At 49.9% G+C, this 20,771-nt stretch overlaps 1 protein-coding gene and 1 long non-coding RNA gene across 5 annotated transcripts in view; one reads left to right on the top strand and one right to left on the bottom strand.

Moving 5' to 3' along the window:
* Nucleotides 1-415: 415 nt before the first annotated feature.
* The window catches only part of BABAM2 (BRISC and BRCA1 A complex member 2), a 399,480-nt gene continuing 379,124 nt past the window's right edge, over nt 416-20,771 (bottom strand). For 2 of the 3 annotated variants that reach the window (XM_043469049.1, XM_043469050.1), the window contains exons 12-13: nt 3,570-3,625; nt 416-1,109 (exon numbers count right to left, since the gene is read on the bottom strand). In XM_043469049.1, the coding sequence (XP_043324984.1) occupies nt 1,030-1,109; nt 3,570-3,625 (136 nt within the window). In that variant the 3' untranslated portion in view covers nt 416-1,029. The remainder of the gene's footprint in view (nt 1,110-3,569; nt 3,626-20,771) is intronic. The other variant, XM_043469051.1, reaches the window with a different exon arrangement.
* LOC122441924 lies at nt 3,196-5,223 on the top strand. Of its 2 annotated transcripts, none has more exons than XR_006269505.1 (4): nt 3,196-3,322; nt 3,429-3,507; nt 4,463-4,620; nt 5,128-5,223. It is a non-coding gene; the product is annotated as an uncharacterized LOC122441924 (long non-coding RNA). The 2 variants fall into 2 exon arrangements; XR_006269504.1 differs by having other exon boundaries at nt 4,466-4,620.

Below are 20,771 nucleotides of genomic sequence, written 5' to 3' on the forward strand. Positions count from 1 at the left end.
GGCCGTGGTCAGCCTGGGTGTAAGCTGAGGGAAGCCATGTAAGGCTCCCAGCTCCCAGGTTTGCCCTAATTTACTGGGAGTATTCCTTTAGCTTGTGGGCCTTGGTTCTCACTTCTGACCCGAAAGGGAGTAGCAGGGGAGAGGGATTTGGGGGTGGAAACAGATGACTTCTGAAACCCCGCCCAGCTCTGCTAATCCACAAATTTAGGGAAGATGGAGCTTGCTCAGGGTACCTTCCCCAGCCCTGTTCCTGGGTGGCAGTGGAGCTGGCAGGCCTGAACCCAGGGTTCGCCCATGGGACCCTACCTGTGTCTTCCAGGTATAATTCACACAGTGCTTCATAAGTCCAAACAACTCTCCCAATGGCATCGGGAGGAGGGGCGGGAGAAGAGAGATAAATTTCTTGAGGCATTCAACAAGCTTTAATGACTTTAATGACTGCCTTCTGGGTCAGGATGGGCTTTGTACATGGAGTACACACAAGGGCCTGGAAGTGAGGCTGGTGCTGGAACCTAGTTGTTCCTGAGCACCGGTCTTGGGCCCAGCTGGGAAGTGGCTGAAACCCTGCCAGCTGGTCAGACTCATTCAGGCAGCACCTTTACAAGTGGAGGACTGTCCAAAATGAGAAACACTGGGGTGTGAAACACACAGGCACTAGTTTCGGGGGAAAGAGAAAAGCAAAGGTGTGTTTAATCTGAAAACTTACAAAGAGGTCTCAGAGACAAAGGCTTTGGAATCAGGGTGTGTGCATTTAGGATGTCTTACTTTCCCTGGAAAAATACGGCATCATGATTTGTGACTTTATTTCTTTCAACTAAGAAATATACTGCAGGAAACAAAGAGGGAGCCACCAGAGGCGGGGGGGCTCTGGGACCCAGGTTCCCTCCAGCCAGCTCAAGTCTGGGTTCCAGTCGGGGAGCAAAGCTGCTGTGTGAGCGAAACGCTGCCATGAAGACATTCCAATGGCTTCCAGGAAGCAGTCATATGTGCTGACACGCATGTGGACAGAGAAGTCTGGCTGGCTACCTCTCAAGACTGGTGTTTCCTAGAGCTTTCCATTGGCAAACGCTGCCTCCTGGAACTGAGGGACAAAGGTTTTGAAATAAGCCCTGGTGGGAAAAGGGGAGAAAAAAAATTGTGGTTAGCACAAACAACTTGAAAAAAAAGTGCAACTCAGAGCTTTCAACCTAACTCAGAACAGTTGTTATTTATTGTTCATGCATCTTGGGCTGGATTTTCCTTCTCTGCTGATGCAAAGCCTTCTGGATTTTTCCAAGAGAGGTCCATGCAGTTCACTGCTGTGCTCTCTCTCATGGATGCTTAAAGGGCCTGTATTCAGAACTTCCTGGCTGCCAATTCCCATTAGACATCAGTACTCAGGTTCTGTCTGCCCTTTCCCAGGTCAAAACCAAGGGTCCAAGCTACAAGCCAGAGAGTGACCAAGCCAAGCAACCAGTCATTTTCGTGATCTGAAATATCAACAGGGTTGTACTTTTCACTCAATTGGATCTTCAACTTCATACAGACAAAGAAAAGGAAAAAGTGCTGGTTGCTCAGTTGTGTCTGACTCTTTGCGACCCTGTAGACTGTATCCCACCAGGCTCCTCTATCCATGGGATTTCCCAAGCAAGAATACCAGAGTGGGTTGTCATTTCCTTCTCCAGGGGATCTTCCTGACCCAGGGATCAAACCCAGGTCTCCTGTGTATAGATAAGCAAGGCCTAATACGATGAATTTCAAAGTGATCCATGGTCTCCATTTATTTGCAAACATACTCATGGTTTGATCTACTGGAAAGAAAACCAGGCTGGGTGTCAGGAGAGCCTTCTCAGACTAGCGACAGGATCTGGGGCAGACCATTTGGTTCTTCAGGCACCCAGATTCGAACCTGTAGAAGCAGACTCTCCATTCAATAGCAGGAGGCTGTGCCCGGCACTGTCTGAGGTGTCAGGGGTTGGGAGATGCCCCAGACATGGCACCCCATGCGGATGAGATCAGCTTCGAGGAGCAGCAGACACAGAAGAAATACCAACTGCTGTGGCGAGGGCACTTACAGAGGTGCCATGAGGCACCAGCCTGGGGCAATCAACGGAGGAGGAGGTGAAGCAGGCATTTTACACATGTTCCAGGCGAAAGACACAGCAGGATCAGAGGCCTGCGGAGCATGGGACTGCTGCTCGTGAGCTGGGAACTAAACACTCTTCCAGAAGAGAAAGGGCGTGGTGGGAAGTGGAAGGCAACAAGACGGAGAGGTTGGGGTGGGCACCCTGTGCGCCTCCCGGTCCTCCCTCCCTTGCCCCCGATGCCGGTGAGATCGGAGCAGCTGACTTGTCCAGCAGTGGCTCACCCGGACCTGTGACATGAGCTAGATGACCCGTCACCATCGGTACCACAAAGGCCTCAGGTACCCTACCCAAGTCTATGTTATTAATAATTAGGATACAGTCCTAGTAAGCTTGATGCTCCAGGCCCCCAGGAGATCAGAAGCACATTAAGAGTCAGGGCATTCACTTAAAGGTAGATGGCAGGCGTGCTGAAGCTGTGAGAGGCAACGAGGTGACGTCCACCCGTGAGAAAAGAGCAGAGAACTGCTCAGGAGTCAAGAAGCTCAAACGGGTGGTTCGATGTCGGGCGAGGAGTCCCACACACTCAGCAGCCCCGGGGTTACCATGAGTTAGCCACACAGAGCATCAGTGATGACACCTGCCTGATCCCCTCCCCGCAAAGCCAGGTCATGGGAGGACCTCTTTCACAGTTCAGGGATTTGCTTAGATTTTTCAGTCCTAGTCTCTGCAGCCTCTCTGCAGTGGTTCCTGCATCTGGAAGCTACTGCCCGGACATTACACACCCAGACCTGCTCCCTCCCTTCTCTCCCTGCTCCTCCTCACCCCCAGGTGACATCTCTCCTTGGCCTCTTTCAGTCCTGCTCTCCACTCCCCTCGCTTCCTCTCAGGCTTGAAACACCCCCAGCAGAGAACACCTCCCCCCGCCCCTGGAATCTGGGTCTCCAGTCCTCTCCCAAATGGCCTGTCTCACATTTCCAACCAGGACATCATGACCTGAACGTCTATCATTCATCCAAGCCAGTGCATGCCACATGGATGTGTTCATCGCTATTACGCATTTGAAAGTGCATCGGGGCCTGGTACTTCTGTAACAGAACCCTCACTTTCCACTTCTCCCTAAACCTCTGCAGCGAATTCATCCTGCTGCTTCTTTCTCTTCCTCCCTGGTGTCCCCACACCCTGGGCTCCCTGCCTTGTTACCTTTTACAACACTGCTGTTTCTTCCTGGGATGTAAGGCTTCATCTTCCTGTTGCAGGTAAATGAACTCTCTTTGAGCGTGGGTCTGTGTCCCTACCCCAAACAAGACCCTTCATCTGCCCAAACCTGCAGCCATGATTGTCACCATCTGCACTTTTCCTCAGTCTCATTTTGGGATCATGCCCTGCCCTCCACCACTGAGAAGCTAAGAAAGCTGAAGATCCTCTCCCAGAAAACCTGCAGGTGAGTCTCCTCACTGTGATGTCACAGGAGATCAGAAGCACATTACGAGTCAGGGTGCTCACTTAAAGGCAGATGGCAGACATGCTGAAGCCGTGAGAGGCAATGAGGGGATGTCCACCTGTGAGAAGAGAGCAATCGGGGGTGTCATAAGCTCCCTGAGGCCCACGCACGGTCCAGACGCCAGCCTCCACTCCCACTTCCTCCCGTCTGGCCACCTGCTCTTCCTCACACGTGCCATTACCACCTCGGGCCTTTAGTCATGCTCAGGCCAAACGCCCTTGCCCCCATCAAGCCTTCCCTGGTCACCAGAAGGTTCTCTCCCTGAATGCACTCTCTGTGCTTCTTCTGGGCGGCACTGCTAGCCGTGGAAAGGAGGGAGCGAGTCTCCTTCTCGGTGACCCCACAGGCCTGGCCTGTACAGAGTGCCCGGCGAGGACTTCATGGCTGTAACTAAGGTAACTGACAACCACCAGTTTGCGAGAGCAGTTGAAGCAGGTCCCTTGCATGCTTTTTGGGGTGAAAGAGAGCAAGCCCAGAAAGCAGGCAGATGTGACATTTAGATTTTGAGGAAGAAAACTGCAAAAGTGTCGTCCGTTCTCAAACTTCAACCTATGCCGACTGTCAGTGAGAAGGATCAATGCCCTCCACCATCCCTGTTCCAGCCAATCCTCCACCTTTTCTGAGACGCAGAACCTTGGAGCCCTTGCCTGCAATCGTCCTCATGGGGAGGAGAACTGCGATGAGGCAGGAGCTGCCCCAGACGGAGAGCCAGGCGGACCAGGCAAGAGATGCCCTGAGTTCTGCTTCCCCAGGGCGAGAAGGGACGACAGGCCTGCCCTGACGTGATGCTCTCACAGGACCACATGTGGGAAGGAAGCTTGTTGACAGGCTGCCGCCACGGGTCGTGAGGGCTGTTCATTCCTTCCCGGTGTTTCACGTGCTGCTATTTCCCCAGCAGGATTTGTGTTTGCTGGAGGGGGGCCTGGTGGCCCTTCTTCAGGGGGTCCGGCACCGATGGGCTGCTGCCAACCTCCGCTGCATTTGCCTTCCTGCCCAAAGGACATCTCGGAGTCCGAGCAACGGGTGGGGCGGCGCCCCTGTCTTAGGTCCCAGGTGAGGACACTAAGGGGAGAGGCGGTTGGCCCCACAGTAGATGCCCGATGAGGGAGTGGGACTGACTGCTGCTGAAACGGGGCCCCGGGCTCTCTCCTCATGCCCGGTGTCACATGGGGCGAAACTGATGCAGCGAATCTCCTCAGCTCAGTTTTTTCCTTGGAAAATTCTGGGGGAAGGGGCCACACCAGTGCAAGCTCCTTCGACGGAAAGGTCTTGGCAAGAGGGAGCAAGCTTTACAGCAAGCTCTTTCCTTCTTCAGAAAATTCTGAAGTTTCCTGTTCTGTCCTGGGCTTTCCCTGCCAGGGCAAACTGTGTGACGCCAAGGGGAAGCAGTACGGAGCAGTGCTATTTAAAGGCATGATGCTACCAGCTGCTGTCAGTGAGCACTTCTCAACGCGGAGCCGCACAAAGTCAGCTTGGGGAAGGGGGGAGGAAGGGGAAAATGACAACTGGCTCCCAGCCATTTATAGATTTTTTTTGAAGCACTGTTTTCATTTATTTCAGTTTTTTTATCAGAGAAAGTGGAGAGCTGCTCAGAATATATCACTTGCCAATGGCACTAGCCTACACCTTTAAAAAAACTCTTTGACCCAAAGACAAAGTAAATGGTAAGCTTTAAAAGTGTAAGCGTGTTACAGGGGTGGTGAGGGGAAGGTCTTCTCACGTCCCCCTTCTCTGGTCAAAAGGGCCTGCAGGATAGAGGCCTTGAGTCAGTCAAGCTCCTCATTCTACTCACACTGGAAGGGAAATTATTTTTAGACCAGATTAGAGCTAAATATGCCTGAGGACAACATCAGGTTCTGATCCTTTTCACTGATCTCAGTCCCTTCACTCTGGGTTTTATAAAATCACAACTTAGTCTAATCACAGAGTCTCAGATCAACAGAATAAAACTTAAAGAACTGACTCCAGGCCGAGGTCTGGTAGGTTTTCCATGAATCAGAAGCAGGATTGGCTCCTGGCCTCAGCTCATAGGCACTGCCAGGAGGGCAGAGCAGACAGACCCCGAGGTCAGGAATCAGGGCGCTGGGGAGCTCAGTGGGTCTGCTTTTCTGGGCCTGGGATCCAGGAGTAACTTCCCTTCTGGGCACCAGATCCCTCATCTTCAAGGCAGGGAGCTGTGCTTGATGATCTCCAAGGCCCCGCAGGCTGGAGGCTGTGCAGGATAGGCAGTGTGTGTTCTGGAGCCAGCCACGCCTGGGCTCAAGGCTTGGCCCTGCTCCTTACTGGCTGTCCCACCTGTTCAAGTGACTCACCTCTTCAGCTTTAATTTCTTTGACTATAAGAGGGGAGCCATAACGCCTACCTTAAAGAGTAATCCTCATGAGGATTAAATGAGATGCTCCAAGTAAGCACTTGGCCTGATGCCTGGCATACTACTTGATCAATAGATGTCAACTGTTACCATGGGGACCCAGTTGGGTCTGAGGGGGAAAGACTGAGTCCCTGGGACAGCCAGGGCATGTGTGGCTGCAAAAGAGAAAAAGAGAAAAACCCTGTGTGGATGGAAAGGTCCCAGATCATCCTTTCCTCTGGGCCTTCTTGGATCACTTTTCATAGATCATACGTGCTCGCAGTTGGAGGCACAGAGATGGTTGGTCTCAGGACTTGATAACCAGCCAAAGTTGTCAGGAAACTGTGAACCTCTTGAAATGCAGCCCAGAGCCACTGGAGGTGGACTCATGGTATCTAAGGATGGGCTCTGCAGTGGGAGGCACCTGCGCCCCTGGCTGGCTTTTGCCTGAGTTCTAGGTGTGCTCTTGTGTGCAGCTCTGGTCAAGAGCGTGGTTGGGGGAAGATGGGCTGTGGGCCTGACAGATGTTTCAGATAATCACATGGCTCTGATAACCAGAAGTGGGGGTGTCACAATTGGCCCAGTCCTCGAACAGACCTTTCTCTGTCCAGGACAAGTACTGAAAAGGAGAGACAGCAGGGAGAGCAGAAAGAGCCCTGAGCCACGAGGCAGAAGTCACGGGCTCTAGTCGAGGCCCGGCTCCTCACCTCCAAAAGGCAGATGGATACTTGGTCATCTCTAGGTGCCACCCAGTTATGGTTCTGAGAAATCCACATGACTTTGAGCAAGCCACTTAACCTCTTTGTGTCTTGACTCTTCACTGGTTAAATCAAGGCACCAGCCAAGCCCACGCCTCGAGGCACTGGAAGGACTTGTGCTGGGGGAGGCAGTGCTCGTCATTATCTGGGATGCTTTTTTGCAAACATGGCAGATCTCCGAACACATGTTCCGGGAATCACAGGCAGTGGTGAGAAGGAGGGAGGCTCGTTTCTCTCAGCCATGTCTGCCCTCCCACTGAGCAGAGGTCCAGAGTCAGGGAGCTCAAGCTAAGTTGTCAGAGGTAACAATGCCTGGAAAATCCATCATCTAGGTGCTCCTGGGCAGGGGCTCTGGGGGCACTAAGGAGAGTAGGGACAGGGAAGCCGTGAGAGGAATCCTCAGAGGCCTTGAGATGAAGGCAATTAGGAGCCTTTCTCACCAAAAGGGGTTTTCCCTGCTGGTATTTATAAGCCTTGATTTATTCAATGGACCTTTTCAAAAGGACAAAAATCTGTGAAATCAACATCTAAACATTAGAATCAGTACCACTTTAAGAAAATGAAAACAAAAAACAGAGAATAAAAAGTCCCAAGAGGTTGGAGACTCCGGGGAAAGAGGAAGGAAGCCCAGAAAGCAGATGGAACATTGCGCAGGTGCCGCTCATGATACTGCCGCGTGCGGCAGGAGTCATGGTCCCATTTTGCAGGTGAGAGCCGCTGACCCCAGTGCCACCAGAGCTCGTCTTCCCATGGGAGCCCGACCTGACGGAGTAGCCCCTGGGATCTTGCTGCCTTTAACTTCATTTACTTGGGACCTTTGATTCTGCAGAAGCCTAAACAGCTGCTCTCTTCCGAAACAGGACTCTGAGGTCTCTCTCTGGAATTCCCAAATGCTTTTCTTTGGGCAATCATAAGATGAGCCTTACGATGTTTGCTCGAGTCAGGCCAGTTTGGGGGTGGGTGGGACAGGGTGGGAGAAGCGGTTTGGGGACATGAACCTCACTGTCAGGAAATCAAGGACACACAAATCAAGTCAGAATTCATTTTTGCAAATAGAGGCGAGTTCCTAAACATCTAAGGCTCCTTTCTTTTTTCCAGTTTTCTTCTGCAGCTGTGACTTCAACTGGCACATGTTTTTAATCAGTCATATGCAAGCTGACTGTGGTCTGAAAATCAAAGCGGTCCTGTAAATAGTGTAAGACAAGTCCCACTAATCATCCTTGTGGTCTTGCCTTGTCCTCATTGTCCTGAATGGCCATGGTAAAGACTGACTCATCGGGGGTTACTCTCCCGTGGCAAAGGGGTCATCCTCATAATAGGATCTCCACAAAGAGACCTGGTTCTGCCTCAATGCCCATCACCCCAAGCCCTCCAAAAGCCCCTGTGAAGACGGCCCACCCGACTCTGGGCGCCCTGGTGAGCAAATGCCTGGCACGATGGGAGCTTATTCTGTAGCTGTGCCCTGCCAGGCCAGCCTGGATTGCTGGTGTGGGCTTTAGGAACAAACAAGTGGTTATAACTGGTTCATGTACACAGTCTCCCTTGAGGTGCCAATCCTCGGGCAGGGCTGGTTTGTTTTTAAGGAATCTAAGCTCGCAAAACAAGGAAACTAACCCACGAGCTGCAAAAGGCTTGATATCACACTGAGAACACACTCGCAGCCTCAGGCAGAGGCCCTCGCCCTCAGCTGGAATCAATCTCCCCTCTGCCGGGTTCCATGGCACCCTGACCTCCAACCTCAGGCCCAGTCATGGTCTGCCTTGAGTTTGAGATGTTTAGATTGGTGTCTAGACTCTGTCTTATACAGCTCGGGCTCCTCGCCCATGAGAAAGCTGGCTGTAGTCTCAGTATGTGTTGAATTAAATAAAATGCTGCTTTAGGAGGACAAACAACCAACTGGAATCCATTTCTAGACATCAAAGTATTGGGATGAAATCTGGCTCCTTCTAAATCATAGGGTATTTGTCAATGGGTACTGAAATGATCAAAATTACCTAGTGGTTCTCCCTCCATCTGAGACTCTCCGAGGAGGCCTTCTGGAGCCTAGCCAGTTCCTCTGGGGCTAAAGCAGCATGCAGCCAGCTTCTGCAACTGCAGGGCCAGTCCTTGCCCAGGAGTGGGGGTGAGGGTGGACTGTAGGTGCCTCTGCTCCCTCGGCATCCCCTGGTGCAGGGTCTGAGGAGGAGGCCATGAGACGGCCAGCTGGCAAGATGAGGGGGGTGGGCAGGGAAGTCCTCCTGGGCTCTCCCAGCCACAGGGCTGCTTTCCTCCCCTGGGCTCTAGCTCTGCCCACATCTGTCTATTCACCCTGCCACGTCTGATCAGAAGCTCCTTAACTGCAAGCTCCATTGCACATATTCATCCCTCTCTGCAGCCCAGCTTCGAGTCTAGTGCTGACACACTGCAGCTCAACAAACATTTCTCAAACGATGTAATAAACACGTGGTTTATTTAAAGATGTACTTTAGAATGATAAAATTTTATAACAGAAACCTCAGCGGCTGTATACTCCAACCATTACGGGGAAGGGAAAACTAAGAGCTGGAGAAGTTAATAGTCCCCTCTCACAAAGCTGAGCTCTTCTCTGAAGCCCCTTGAAGGCAGAATTGGGTGATGGTTCATCCTTAGTGCACTGTGGTGCTCACCATCCACAGGCCTCACAGGCAGGAATGAATGAATGAATGAATGGCTGTCCCAAGGGGCTGCCCTGAGACTCCAGAGCTAGTAGGTAGAATCTGAGCCTGTCCTCCCTATCTCCTTACTCTCAGGCTGATGCTCTTTCTACTGTGAACTGCCTGATGAGACACTGGGAGGAGCAGCCGACAGTGTGGCCACAGAGAAAGGCTGGCCCCCCTCTACCCTGGAGGTGGGGGCGGGTGGGCTGTGATGACCCAGGGCACCTGGCTGCGCTAAGCTTAGGCCAGATAGTGGGCTAAGGAATGTGGTGCCTCCTGAGGCCTGGGACCCCAGAGCGGAGCTACTCTGTGTCCACCCTGTCACCCTATTTGCACCTACATCTGACATATCTCAGGTGGTAGGTGCCATGGCAATGGGCATCTCAAGTTGTCTGCTCACTCTGTCCAGGGTTGTATGGGCAGGAGCCCAGCAGTGGCCCTGCTGATGGCCAGGCAGATGCCTGTGGAGGGTGCTGGGATTGTCCACAGGGCCTGTCGGGAGGAGGGCTACTCATGCAGCTCACCTGTGCTGGACTGCTGAGGGGAAGCCAGCTGCCTGTCTGATGGCAGTGAGTCACCGTCAAGATCACAGACAACCCTCTCCCCCTTAGTCAGCAAGAGGGGAAAAACCAAAGAACTGCCCACAGAGAGGAAGTGCCCAGGGTCCTGGTGGAGCTGACCAGGAGAGTACTGGACCCCTGAAGGACAGAGAACACGTAGGATATCAACTCCTTGGAGCATAAATTATTCTCCTCCTCTCCAGAGAGTCTCTCTGGGGCTAAGTGTTGTTTGCCTGGTTGTAAATTTGGTTTCTCCCACTAGACTCTCAGCATCTAGAGGCCAAAGCTCTGTCTTCCATAGCCTCCCGGGCCCCTGTCTACTGGCTTTTGAATGCACCTCTTGGTCATTGGACAACACTCTGGGTGTTTGCCCTCTTAGGTGGGTGCTCACAGATACATCTTGAAGATCTGGGGGAGGGACAGCAAGGAGGGCTATGGTCCGTCTTCTTTTCAAGCTAATCCCCTGGCCCAGCAGCTAAAATGATATTCCCAGACACCTGGGCTCACAGATAGAAAAGCAGCAATTCCAGAAAGTGAGCTCTGGTGGCTTGATGCTGAGATGTGAGCATGGTTCCTGGGGAATGGGGTTGGCGGTGCCACTCCGGCTGCTCGGGGTGTACGCTGCCTCTACAAGGGCTTGCCACAAAACAAACAATGAAAGCTATTTTTGCCTTTAAAAAAAAAAAGAAAAGTGAAAATCCTCTTTGGATGTCTTTGGGTCACTGAAAACAGGCACTAATGTAGGCCTTTTGTAAAAGCGAAGTGGCATAACGTGAACTTTTCCAAAAGAGGGGGACGCCTATATCTTTATTTTTGCCAATGAGAAGTCTATGATTCAGAGAAGTCAAGTAATTTTCTAAGATCACATCGCTAACAGGTGGCAATGCTGCTCGACTCCAGAGTGCACATACTTTGCACACCGCCAGGATTTCCAGTGGAAAGAGTGCTGGTGGCTAAGCGCAGAGTCGAGGCCTCCACGTCTGCATCTGCTGTGTGACGCTGACTCACGACTCTGTTTCCTCATCCACACAATGAAGGCGTGGGTGAGATGATTTCTAAATTTCTTTGATTTGGTGATCCTCCCCTCCCAAACATCATTTTAGGATCTTTTATTCTCCTTCATTAAAACTCCATAATACTGGAATTGCCAATGGCCCAGTAATGAATGCTGAGAGCTACTTACTGGTAACTCCCATTACACCTATGTCTGTTTCCTCCATCCTGTAAGTCTGTTTGTCCAGAGGTGGTGACTGGTATCCTTAGCTCTCATCTAGGAACTTGCATTGGGTGACTTTCCAGTAGAATTATGACTGTGATAACAAGGGACGGAAGGGAGGAACTGGACCTCTCGCTCACTTGCCCATCTGGTTCCTGGAAGTATCAAGACATCCTATGGAAGAATGAGGCCTAGTCTGAGTGTCTGGAGAAGGAAGGGCACCTGCAATCCCCATAAGGGCACGCAGGAGGCACCAGAAATGTTCTCCAAATAATGAGCCCCAGAAGAGCAAAGGTACCAGAAGATTCCTTTAACAGTAACGTCTGTGGGCTTCTGAAAACTCCCCAGAGCTGTTCAGAAGTGATGTGTCTGTAAAATGCTATATACAGTGGGAGGGATTATTACCCTGACATAATTAAACATGAGTTGTGATCCTGGCTCTTGCTATGTGATCGTGGATGAGCCACTTCACTTCTCTGTGTCCCAGATGCCTCATCTGGAAAGTGAGGGGATGGCCTCTGCGTTTACTTCCAGGTCTAACATACAGTCATCCCCTGGAACCTGCCACAGGAAGCTGGTTCCAGGACCCTCTCAGATACTAAAATTCAAGGATGCTCAAGTCCCATATATAAAGTGGTATACTAGTTGGCCCTCTGTATCTTTGGATTCTGCAGCCTTGGATTCAACCAACTCTGGTTTCCTATCCTCCACTGGTTGAATATGTGGATATGGAATGTTACAAATGTGGAGATTTGACTGAATTTGCTTATAACTTATGATGGACATATTCCCATATACTTTAAATCACCTGTAGATTACTTAAATGCCTAATACAATGTAAATACTAATATAAATGCTATGTACATAGTTGCTAGTGCTTGGCAAATTCAAACTTTGCTTTTTGAACTTTTTGGAGTTTTTTCCTCCAAATATTTTTGAAATATTTTCTGGATGTGGAACCCACAGATATGAAGGGCCGACTGTACTATTATCCATTATTATTATTATTGCTTTGGTATCAATCCAAGCACTTTAGGCAGAGACAGTTTCTTTAGTGGAAGTAGTAATTTAATAAATGATCTCTCCCTGGGCTTTGCTAAAGGGGTTCCCTCAAGAGACTTAATAAGCACCATCAAAGGCATGACAAGAGGTTTCTATCTATCTCTCTTTTGTCTCCAGATCTGACTTAGGACTCCAAGAATGGAGGCCAGCATTCATCCGTCAGACTAGCAGACAACCAGACATTCACTCACTCATGGTGAGCTCTTGTACTCAACAAGGGCTGTTTCCTACAGGGGGCAAGGGGAAGATCTGAGCAAGGCCTGACCCTCAGGAGACACAGAGGCCTGGACTCCCAGACAGACTGCTGCCTGTTCAGCCTGGGTGGGAGCTGGGTGGTTTCACTTCACAGTCAGGGGCTGAGCCCTCCTCCGCCCACTGTTTCTTCCTGCTATTCCTCCGGAGCAACTAGAGCAAACTTGCTGCCTGGAACTGACTTTCTTTGCTGCTCAGAACTATGCCAGCGTATTATCCAGCAGGCCAGACGTCTGTCTAGCACTTTTAATGACAATAATAATAATTTGCATTTATACAAGGTCTTTCATCGGAGAATCTTAAAGTGTTTCACAAACAATAATTAATTCCCCTTGGCAATTCTGGGAGCCAGCTAAGTAGGAGTCCCTTTGCTTTGCAGGTGAAGGGTACTTTCCTGAACCATGCAACACTTTTTGAGGGCCTCCATATCTACTGAAAACGTAACCACCCTCAAGGTCTGGCATAAGCATCAGGCCCTCCGCAGAGCCTGCAGCACTGAACAGTTATGATGGTCTTCCTTCTCCTGAACTGGAATTTGTCCCCTGGGAACCCCCACCCACGGAGTCTACTTTCGCCTTCTGGAACAAAACAATTCCAACTAAATTGTCTGGGGTTGCTGGCTGCTGTCCCTTGTACACATGTTGTCTACTTCTATAGTCACCCATGGGTGGAGCTTGGTGGCTCAGTGTTACCAAGGTTCAGGGAGGCCTTGTGAACTGAATGGTGGAGGTCAGTCGAGGCCTCCCCCATGTGCTCTGAGTTCCAGGGCCAGGCTGACTTCCTGGGCAGGAATTCCCTGGATTTTGCTGGCTCTGGAGTTGTGTGTGCTAAGTTGTTAAGTCGTCTCTGACTCTATGCAACCCTATGAACTGTAGCCCGCCAGGCTCCTCTGTCCTTGGGATTTCCCAGCAGGAATACTGGAGTGGGTTGTCACACCCTCCTCCAGCTGGAGCCTTGGGTCAGTCCATCTTTAAACGCAGTTCTTTAGATGTTTCCCCCTATGGTGTAGACATGGGAGGCTTCCTGTGTTCATTTCTGGGGGGTGCACCTCACTGACCCAGAAATACCCTAAACTTCTGTTGAATGACTGAATGACAATGAATGAATAATCTTCTTTCCTAAATCGATCATCTTAAATCTAGACAATATCTGGACTGGTTTTTGGAGACCAAGCCAGACAATGATCTCTTTAGTTCTTTTTTCTTTAAAATCCTTTTTCAGAATAAACATTCGGTGCTACACTTGAGAAAAGGATTCATCGACTGCTCAACTGAAAACCCACATGAGGACGACGAGCTCCATGACCCTCCTGCTCTCCCAGGACTTAGAGGCAAGAAAAGCCTCAGCACTGGGAGGTGGGGCAGAGGGGTGAATGGAATCCCTTGCTAAGTTGATTTCAAACAGCTAGATCTTCTGGGGAAACCAACAGCTCCCTGGGGTGACTTCTGGGTCCTTGCTGGTAGCTTTATGCCTGAAAAGACAGCCGCCCTCCCTTGGCGGCCAAGAGTGCATTGTTTGGGTGAGATTTTTCTCACAGTGGCTTGCCATGGAAGGAATTCCGAGCATGCATCGAAGGCCGTTGTTTTCCTAAAACCTGCGCCCTTGTGAACAGAGATTTGGCTTGTGGTGATAGAGCCTCAATTTGCCCTGATTTCACATGATCCCAACTTATACTGGCCTAGAATGTGGTGGGGGTGGTCGTTTTTGGCTTGGACTTGGCCTGGCTCATTGATCTGGGGGAAGCTTGGGAGGAGAAAAGTGGGCTAGAGAGGGGATCTGCTTGTATCCTTCTGCAGCAAGGGAACATCTGGGATCACTGGGAACTGAATTCTAACGTGGGTCAGTCACTTGGTGGCTGTGTGTCTCGGAGACCTCTCTGAGTCTCTGCGTGTTTCTCTCTGATGACCCCAGAGAGAAACTTAAGCAACAGTGCCAGGCACACGGTCAGAACTCACACCCGAGTAGTTTCCTTTCCTCCCACCTTCCCCTCCCATCACCTAGCTGAGGAACTCCCGTTTCACTTGATTTTACCACACATGTGTTGAACAGTTCATGTTTACGGGAGGGCCTGGAATACCTGGGGCACTGCCTGAAAGTGCCTGCTCCTAGTAGGCATTTAATAGTTACTGGAGAAGTAAATGAACTAACTCGACCCTTAGTATTTTACAGTTTATACTGTGCTTTTAAAAATAACCCCATTTTAATCCAAGCAACAGTCATGTGTATGAAATAGATAATTTTGCTCTGCTCCCACTGTGCACATGAAGAGGCAGGCTGGGAGATGGCAGATAACCTACCCAGGGTCAGGTGCGTGGCAAAGGCAGAGTGAGGTTCAGACATGAGCCAGGGCCCTGTGGCAGCACACTGCCAGCTCCAGGGGCCCTCCGTGGCCACAGGCTTGGAGAGGGATGAGCATGGCTCTGGGGAACCCATGTTCCACTAGAAGGGCCCTGCTGAGTGCTGCTCCCCACCCCATCTCTGGTCATAACACCTGCAGCTAAAAGTGTTGGGCATCATCATGCGTCCGGTGACTTGGAAAAGTAAAAATTTTAAATTGGGAACATTTCCTAACTGGGAGGTTTCCTTCTTTTCAACCCTGAGGCTCTGGTCCGAAACTAGGGTACAGGGCTACTCTCCAGTGCCAACTTCATGGGCTCCCATCATCTTCCCCACGGGGTGCAGCAGCACTAATGCCCACACTCCACCCATTTTCCCCTCCATTGTATCTTTCCAGTACACAGAGAGAAGCGCTCTGGTCCACAGGACTCTGTTTCTTAGCACAGCACTCCACACTGGTTAGGGGCTCAGAACAGCGACAAACTACATTCCTTCTTATTCCCAGGAGCCTTTTAAGAACCAAGAAAGGGGACCGGAAGTAGATATTGGGTCTTTGGCTACTCTGGGCTCCCAGGCTTTCTTCCCAATCCTCTGGCCTTGAACTATCTGCTGGGAACTGCTGACAGATGCAAAATGAAAAGGGTAGGTTAGGGATCTTTCAAAATTTGCCCACATGGCTGGCCCAATACAATTTCCAACGTGAGCTGAGAGGTGGAAACCAGATCTCACCGCAAAGTTGTCTCACCCACGAGGAGTGCATAACAGCCTTCTCAAACCACGCCAACAACACGCCCTGCAGAGGAGGGTGGCCTGGTGCAATGTCGTCACTGTGCACCCTGGGCTACATGTAACCCAGAGCCCAGGGGGTGAGGTCAGTTCTTACTGCCGTGAGCTCGTCTGTTCTGGCCCTCTTAGCACATTTCTTTGTGCTGCCAGCGTATTACCTCTGAGATGTAACTGTGGAAAATTGTGTGCATTCCTTGAGCTGAGCCAGTTTTAGGTCAGAAGTTGGCAAAGAAGAGCCAGGCCGTGGGCTCTCCAAAGTAAGCACCTTGACCAGATCGGGGTCCCCGGTGCAGCTGTGGGGGGACCATGTCCCTGTGCTCCCAGATCCGAGGCTCTCGGCCACCCTGCTCCATAGCACTGCTGAGCGAGTGGGTATTAATGGACATGCAGGGGACCAGCCCACGCTGCTGTGGTCTCAAAAACCAAAGTCAAGCAGAGTTGACCTGTTTTTTGGCCAGCAAGCCCCTGTGAGAGGAACCCCCCTACCCCCACCCCACCTAGACTTCAGTGATGCCAGTTGGCAGGAGTGGCTCCTGCATTAGGCAGTGCAGTGTCTGTCCTGCAAAAGAAGTTTGGCCAAGGGAGCAAGTGGAGGCTGAAATCCAGCCCCTGCCCACTTGCTAGTTTACCCAGGGCTATATGCCAAGAGAAAGGGGCAAGGTTTTCTTACTCAAAGCTGTTAGCCAAGCCCGCACCAACCCAAAGGGGCACTTTTTTCTAGTTCGGACAAAAGTTCTTTACAGGCTAAGGTGGCCTGACAGGAGGACCATGCAGCTCTTTGCCTGGGATCCTCTGTTATGCACTGGGAATGTGGGTATGGAATGTATGTCACTGGGATGCAAATTTTGTGTTGGCCTCTTGTTTGAACTGGCACCAAGGAAGAAGATTAAAAAGATTAGTTCTTCCCTAGTCTCTGCATTTTTCAAGGCTTCTTCCTGTTTTTCTAGCCATGGCCACCAACCTACCTTACCACTTTGAGCTCAGTGCTCAGAGCTTACCACTCTCAGTGCTCAGACTCAGACAGGCAAACACAAACAGCAGGTGGGGTGGGTCTGGGCAGCCACACAGGTTCTCAAGGCAGTACTGGCTCCCTTTCCTGCCATAGTTATCAAGCAAACAAATCCTCATTTTCTTCCATGTGGGTACAGATGGGTGTCCCACCTTGAACCATGCCACTGGAGGCAATCAGACCTACCCAGCTTTGGTGTCTTTTTACCAAAATTGATGGACACCAAAGATGCCAGACCAATAAACAAATACAGACATACAGCAAAATAAACTAAAGACATAGCAAAATAAGTCCCAACCTTTTGCATTGTAACTACTGCAGGGAAGAGAGAGGTCCCTTCTAGTTAGCCCCTTATTAGTTACTTCAGGAGTTCTTGCTATAAAAGAAAAAAAAAAACTGCTATGAGTTCAAAAGTCATAAAAAGTTGGATTAGACAACCCTAAATGTCAACTAATCCAGGGATCAGCAAGTTTCTCTGTAAAGGGCCAGATAGCAAGTATTTTCAGCTTTGCTGACCATATATCCTGTCTACAATTCAACTCTGCCCTTGGAGTGATAGCTGCCATGAGCAACATGAAGATAAATGGGTGGGGCTATGTTCCAATAAAACTTTATTTATGAAAACAAGCAGTTGGTAAAATTTGCCCTCTGGCTATTGTTTGTCAAGGGCTTCCCAGGTGGCTCAGTGGTAAAGAATCCGCCTGTCAATACAGGAGACTCGGGTTCGATCCCTGGGTCGAGAAGATCCCCTGGAGAAGGAAATGGCAATCCACTCCAGTATTTTTGCCTGGGAAATCCCATGGACAGAGGAGTCTGGCGGGCTATAGTTCATGGGGTCGCAAAAGAAGACGGATATGACTTGGCGACTAAACAACAACAAATTGTTTGCCAATACTTTATCCAGTCCAACCCCTCTATTTGCAGAATAGAAGTGAAGTGGTTCCTTCCCACTCACAGGACCCACCCAAGACCATCTAAGACCAAGACCCCTGGGAGGAGAAGAGACGTTGCTGTCTCAGAGCCATCGATGCAGAAGCCCAAAGTAGCCACTGGGATAACTGGAGATTCTGACTCACACACTCAACTTCAGGAAAGAGGACAAACACAAGTGGAAAATCACAGGTTGAAATCTAATGGGACTGGGAAAGACAACCCACATTTCAAGCTCTGCTTGAGGTTAAAGCAAGCTCTTATGAGGTTAAATCCTCATAAGTTTATGTTGCTAATGTTCACATTCATCACTTAAACTCAGGCACTGTCTTAAAATCTCTTTGGTGAAGGGCTGGGGAATAAAACGGGAAACAAGGACCTGGCAAGCTGCCGGCCCTGGTCTGTGAACAATATGAGAAGAAAACAGAAACTTCATTTTTTCCAGTCAGCAGCCAGTCAAACATCAAACAGTACAGAAATGGTCAGAGAGGACAAACCCTCTCGTCCGGGGCTGAGAACAGGTTGTTTTGGCTGTCAAGCATTTTCAAAACAAGTTTTCTTGGTCTCATGACAGGTTGTGGCAAGAACAAGAAAATAAAGAGTGGAAGATCCCATGATCACCGCTCCAGGCTTCCACGTGGGCTGGCTCTGCCTGCACCGTCAGGTCCGCTTTCAGAGTGTGCAGATAAAGCTGGTCTTAGGGCTAATACCATCTCGCCAGTGACACCACTGAACAGAAGGCATCCTCTAAGAACTCTCTGGCAGCCAGATCATCATTCCAGTCTTGGGGGGACAGGTCAAAGGCACTCTTAAGCCCAGGAGTGCTGTACTGCTCCAACCTACACCCTGCTTTATTTTAATTTTCACCTCCTGTTAGGTGGAGAAATTACTCCTCTGAAACCGAGGTTAAAAGCCTTCTGCTTTGAGGTGGATTTTTCCATCTCAACCACAGAACACTTGGTCAGGGTGGGGCAAAGGGATCAGCAAGGAGGCACTGTTGGGGCAGGCCAAGATCAAGCTGGTCTAGAAAGTGCCATGAGCTCTCTATCAGTAGTAATCTTGCTCTTAAGGGTGGCAAGAATGAAGCTGAGCATGGCAGTGCTGAAGGACACGCGATTCAGTTGATATCTGGAGATGAGAGTTATCAAGTCATCCAGAGAAAATGTTGCCAAGTCCACCAAACAAGTGTGTGGGAAATTTTCAGACCCCCTGAATTATTACAAAAGAATGCAAGGCAGCAGACCCAGACTGAAGTTCAGACTCCAATTCTGGATAGCTGTGTGACCCTGGGCAAAGCACCTCCCTTCCCTGGGTCTTCTTTATTTCACCTGCAGTAAGGCAGCTGGATCATCCTCCGAGCTCCAGTTCTGCAGTCCCTAGACTTCCCAGAGTAAGGAGCATCCAGTCAGTTATCATCACGCCTGCTCTGGCTGTTTCAAGTTACTCACATCACAGGAGCAGCTACAGTCCCCACTTTTGCAATGTTCCTAGAAGAACCTTTGTGAAGAGGGCTTGCCCTTATTTCACGAGACAAGTTACTAGACCACAAAGGCTGTCTTTATTCTGCCAACTGTCTATGAGAATGTTCAGAAGAAAGAGGGCTGGGGAGATGTGAAGGCTGGTACAAGACATCCCACACCCCGCCCCCCACCTCTGCTCCCACCCCAAAGACACACAGCAGGACCTGTCAGCATTTACTGTCTCTACCCAGGAAATGATTTGAAGGCACGGCCAAAGTCTTGCTGAGCCTTTATTACCAGAGGGAGAGGATTAGGAAATGGGTGAGTTCTCCTCCCCAAGTCAGTGGACAGACTGTTCAATTGATTCTTGAGCTGTCCCTTCACAAAGGATGCCCACATCAATTTAAATTTCAAGTACACTTCAAATAACATTTTAGTATAAGTATATCCTAAATATTGCAAAGGATATACTTATACTAAGTTATTTGTTGTTTCTATAGAATTCAAATTTACCCTGGGCAACTTGTATTTTCAATTGCTATAACTGGAGCCCCTAACTTGGAGAGTAAGACTGGGTCTTTCGGCATTGAGGTGGCAAAGGAAAGGTAAAAGGGCCCAAGACAAGGATTCCTTTATAGGAATGGACATGTGTGACCACAGATCTCAGTTTTTACTGCTTTCCTTATTATTTCCAAGGCAAGGAGGATCTATTGTGATCCTATGCCAAGGCAGGTCACCGTATCAGTATGTAATTTGCTGATTTAAGGAAAACCTTATTGCCTACAGAAAAGAGAATCAAGTGTCTTAGCATAGCAGTTAATAACAAGTTATCATTAATTGCACACAATAACCCAGACATTTTACAATCATTTTCCCATTTTATATCCACAGTGACTTCCCTGGTGGTCCAGTGATTGAGCATCCACCTGCCAGAGCAGGGGACACAGATTTAATCCCTGCTTTGGGACGAGTCCACATGCCACAGAGCAACTAAGCCCGCATGCCACAAGTACTGAAGCCTATGTGCTAAGAGCCTGTGCTCTGCAACAAGAGATGCCACCGCAATGAGAAGCCCATGCACCACAAAGAAGAGTAGCCCCCATTCACCACAACTAGGGAAAGCCCACACACAGCAATGAAGACCCCAAAATAAAACAAAAACCAAAAAACATCCACGGCCGCCTGTGAAACAGGACTGTCACCCTCCTGTACAGATGAGAAAACCAATATCCACAGAGGTAACAAAATGCTCAATAGAAAGTGGCAGAATCAGGAATTGAATCCTGGTTGGGTCAGCCCAGAGCACATATTCTCTCCACCTTGCAGAACTCTGCTATCTGCCTCTCTTCTTTCTTTTTTTCCTGCCTCAGCTACTGCAGCCCTCCTCAAAGCAGACTGGCCTACCGGGAACCCCTGTGCTCCCCGGCCTCTGAGCATCTGGCAGAAGCATCCTCCCTCCATCTCTGCACATCAGTTCCTGTCCAACCTCTGACCTCCAGTGCCAGCCACTTCAATCTCAGGAGACAGATACCATCTCCTTCCTCTGGACTCCCAACTGTGTTTCACCTGCACATTGCACAGGCTGCTGCCTGATAAGTCATTTATGTAGAACTTTCATCTCAGAAAGTTCGTCCAGTGAAGGCAGACTGCATCCCAAGCATCACTTAACATAGTGCCTGACACCTACTTTGAATTCAATAAATGTTTGCTGAATGAATAAACAAATGGGAAGAGGGCTGGTGATCTGGACAGAACCTAACCTAAATGTCTGCCACTACAGATCCATACTATGGCTCACCAAACCTGAGC

This window comes from Cervus canadensis, chromosome 5, assembly GCF_019320065.1.
Source record: "Cervus canadensis isolate Bull #8, Minnesota chromosome 5, ASM1932006v1, whole genome shotgun sequence".
Taxonomy (NCBI): domain Eukaryota; kingdom Metazoa; phylum Chordata; class Mammalia; order Artiodactyla; family Cervidae; genus Cervus; species Cervus canadensis.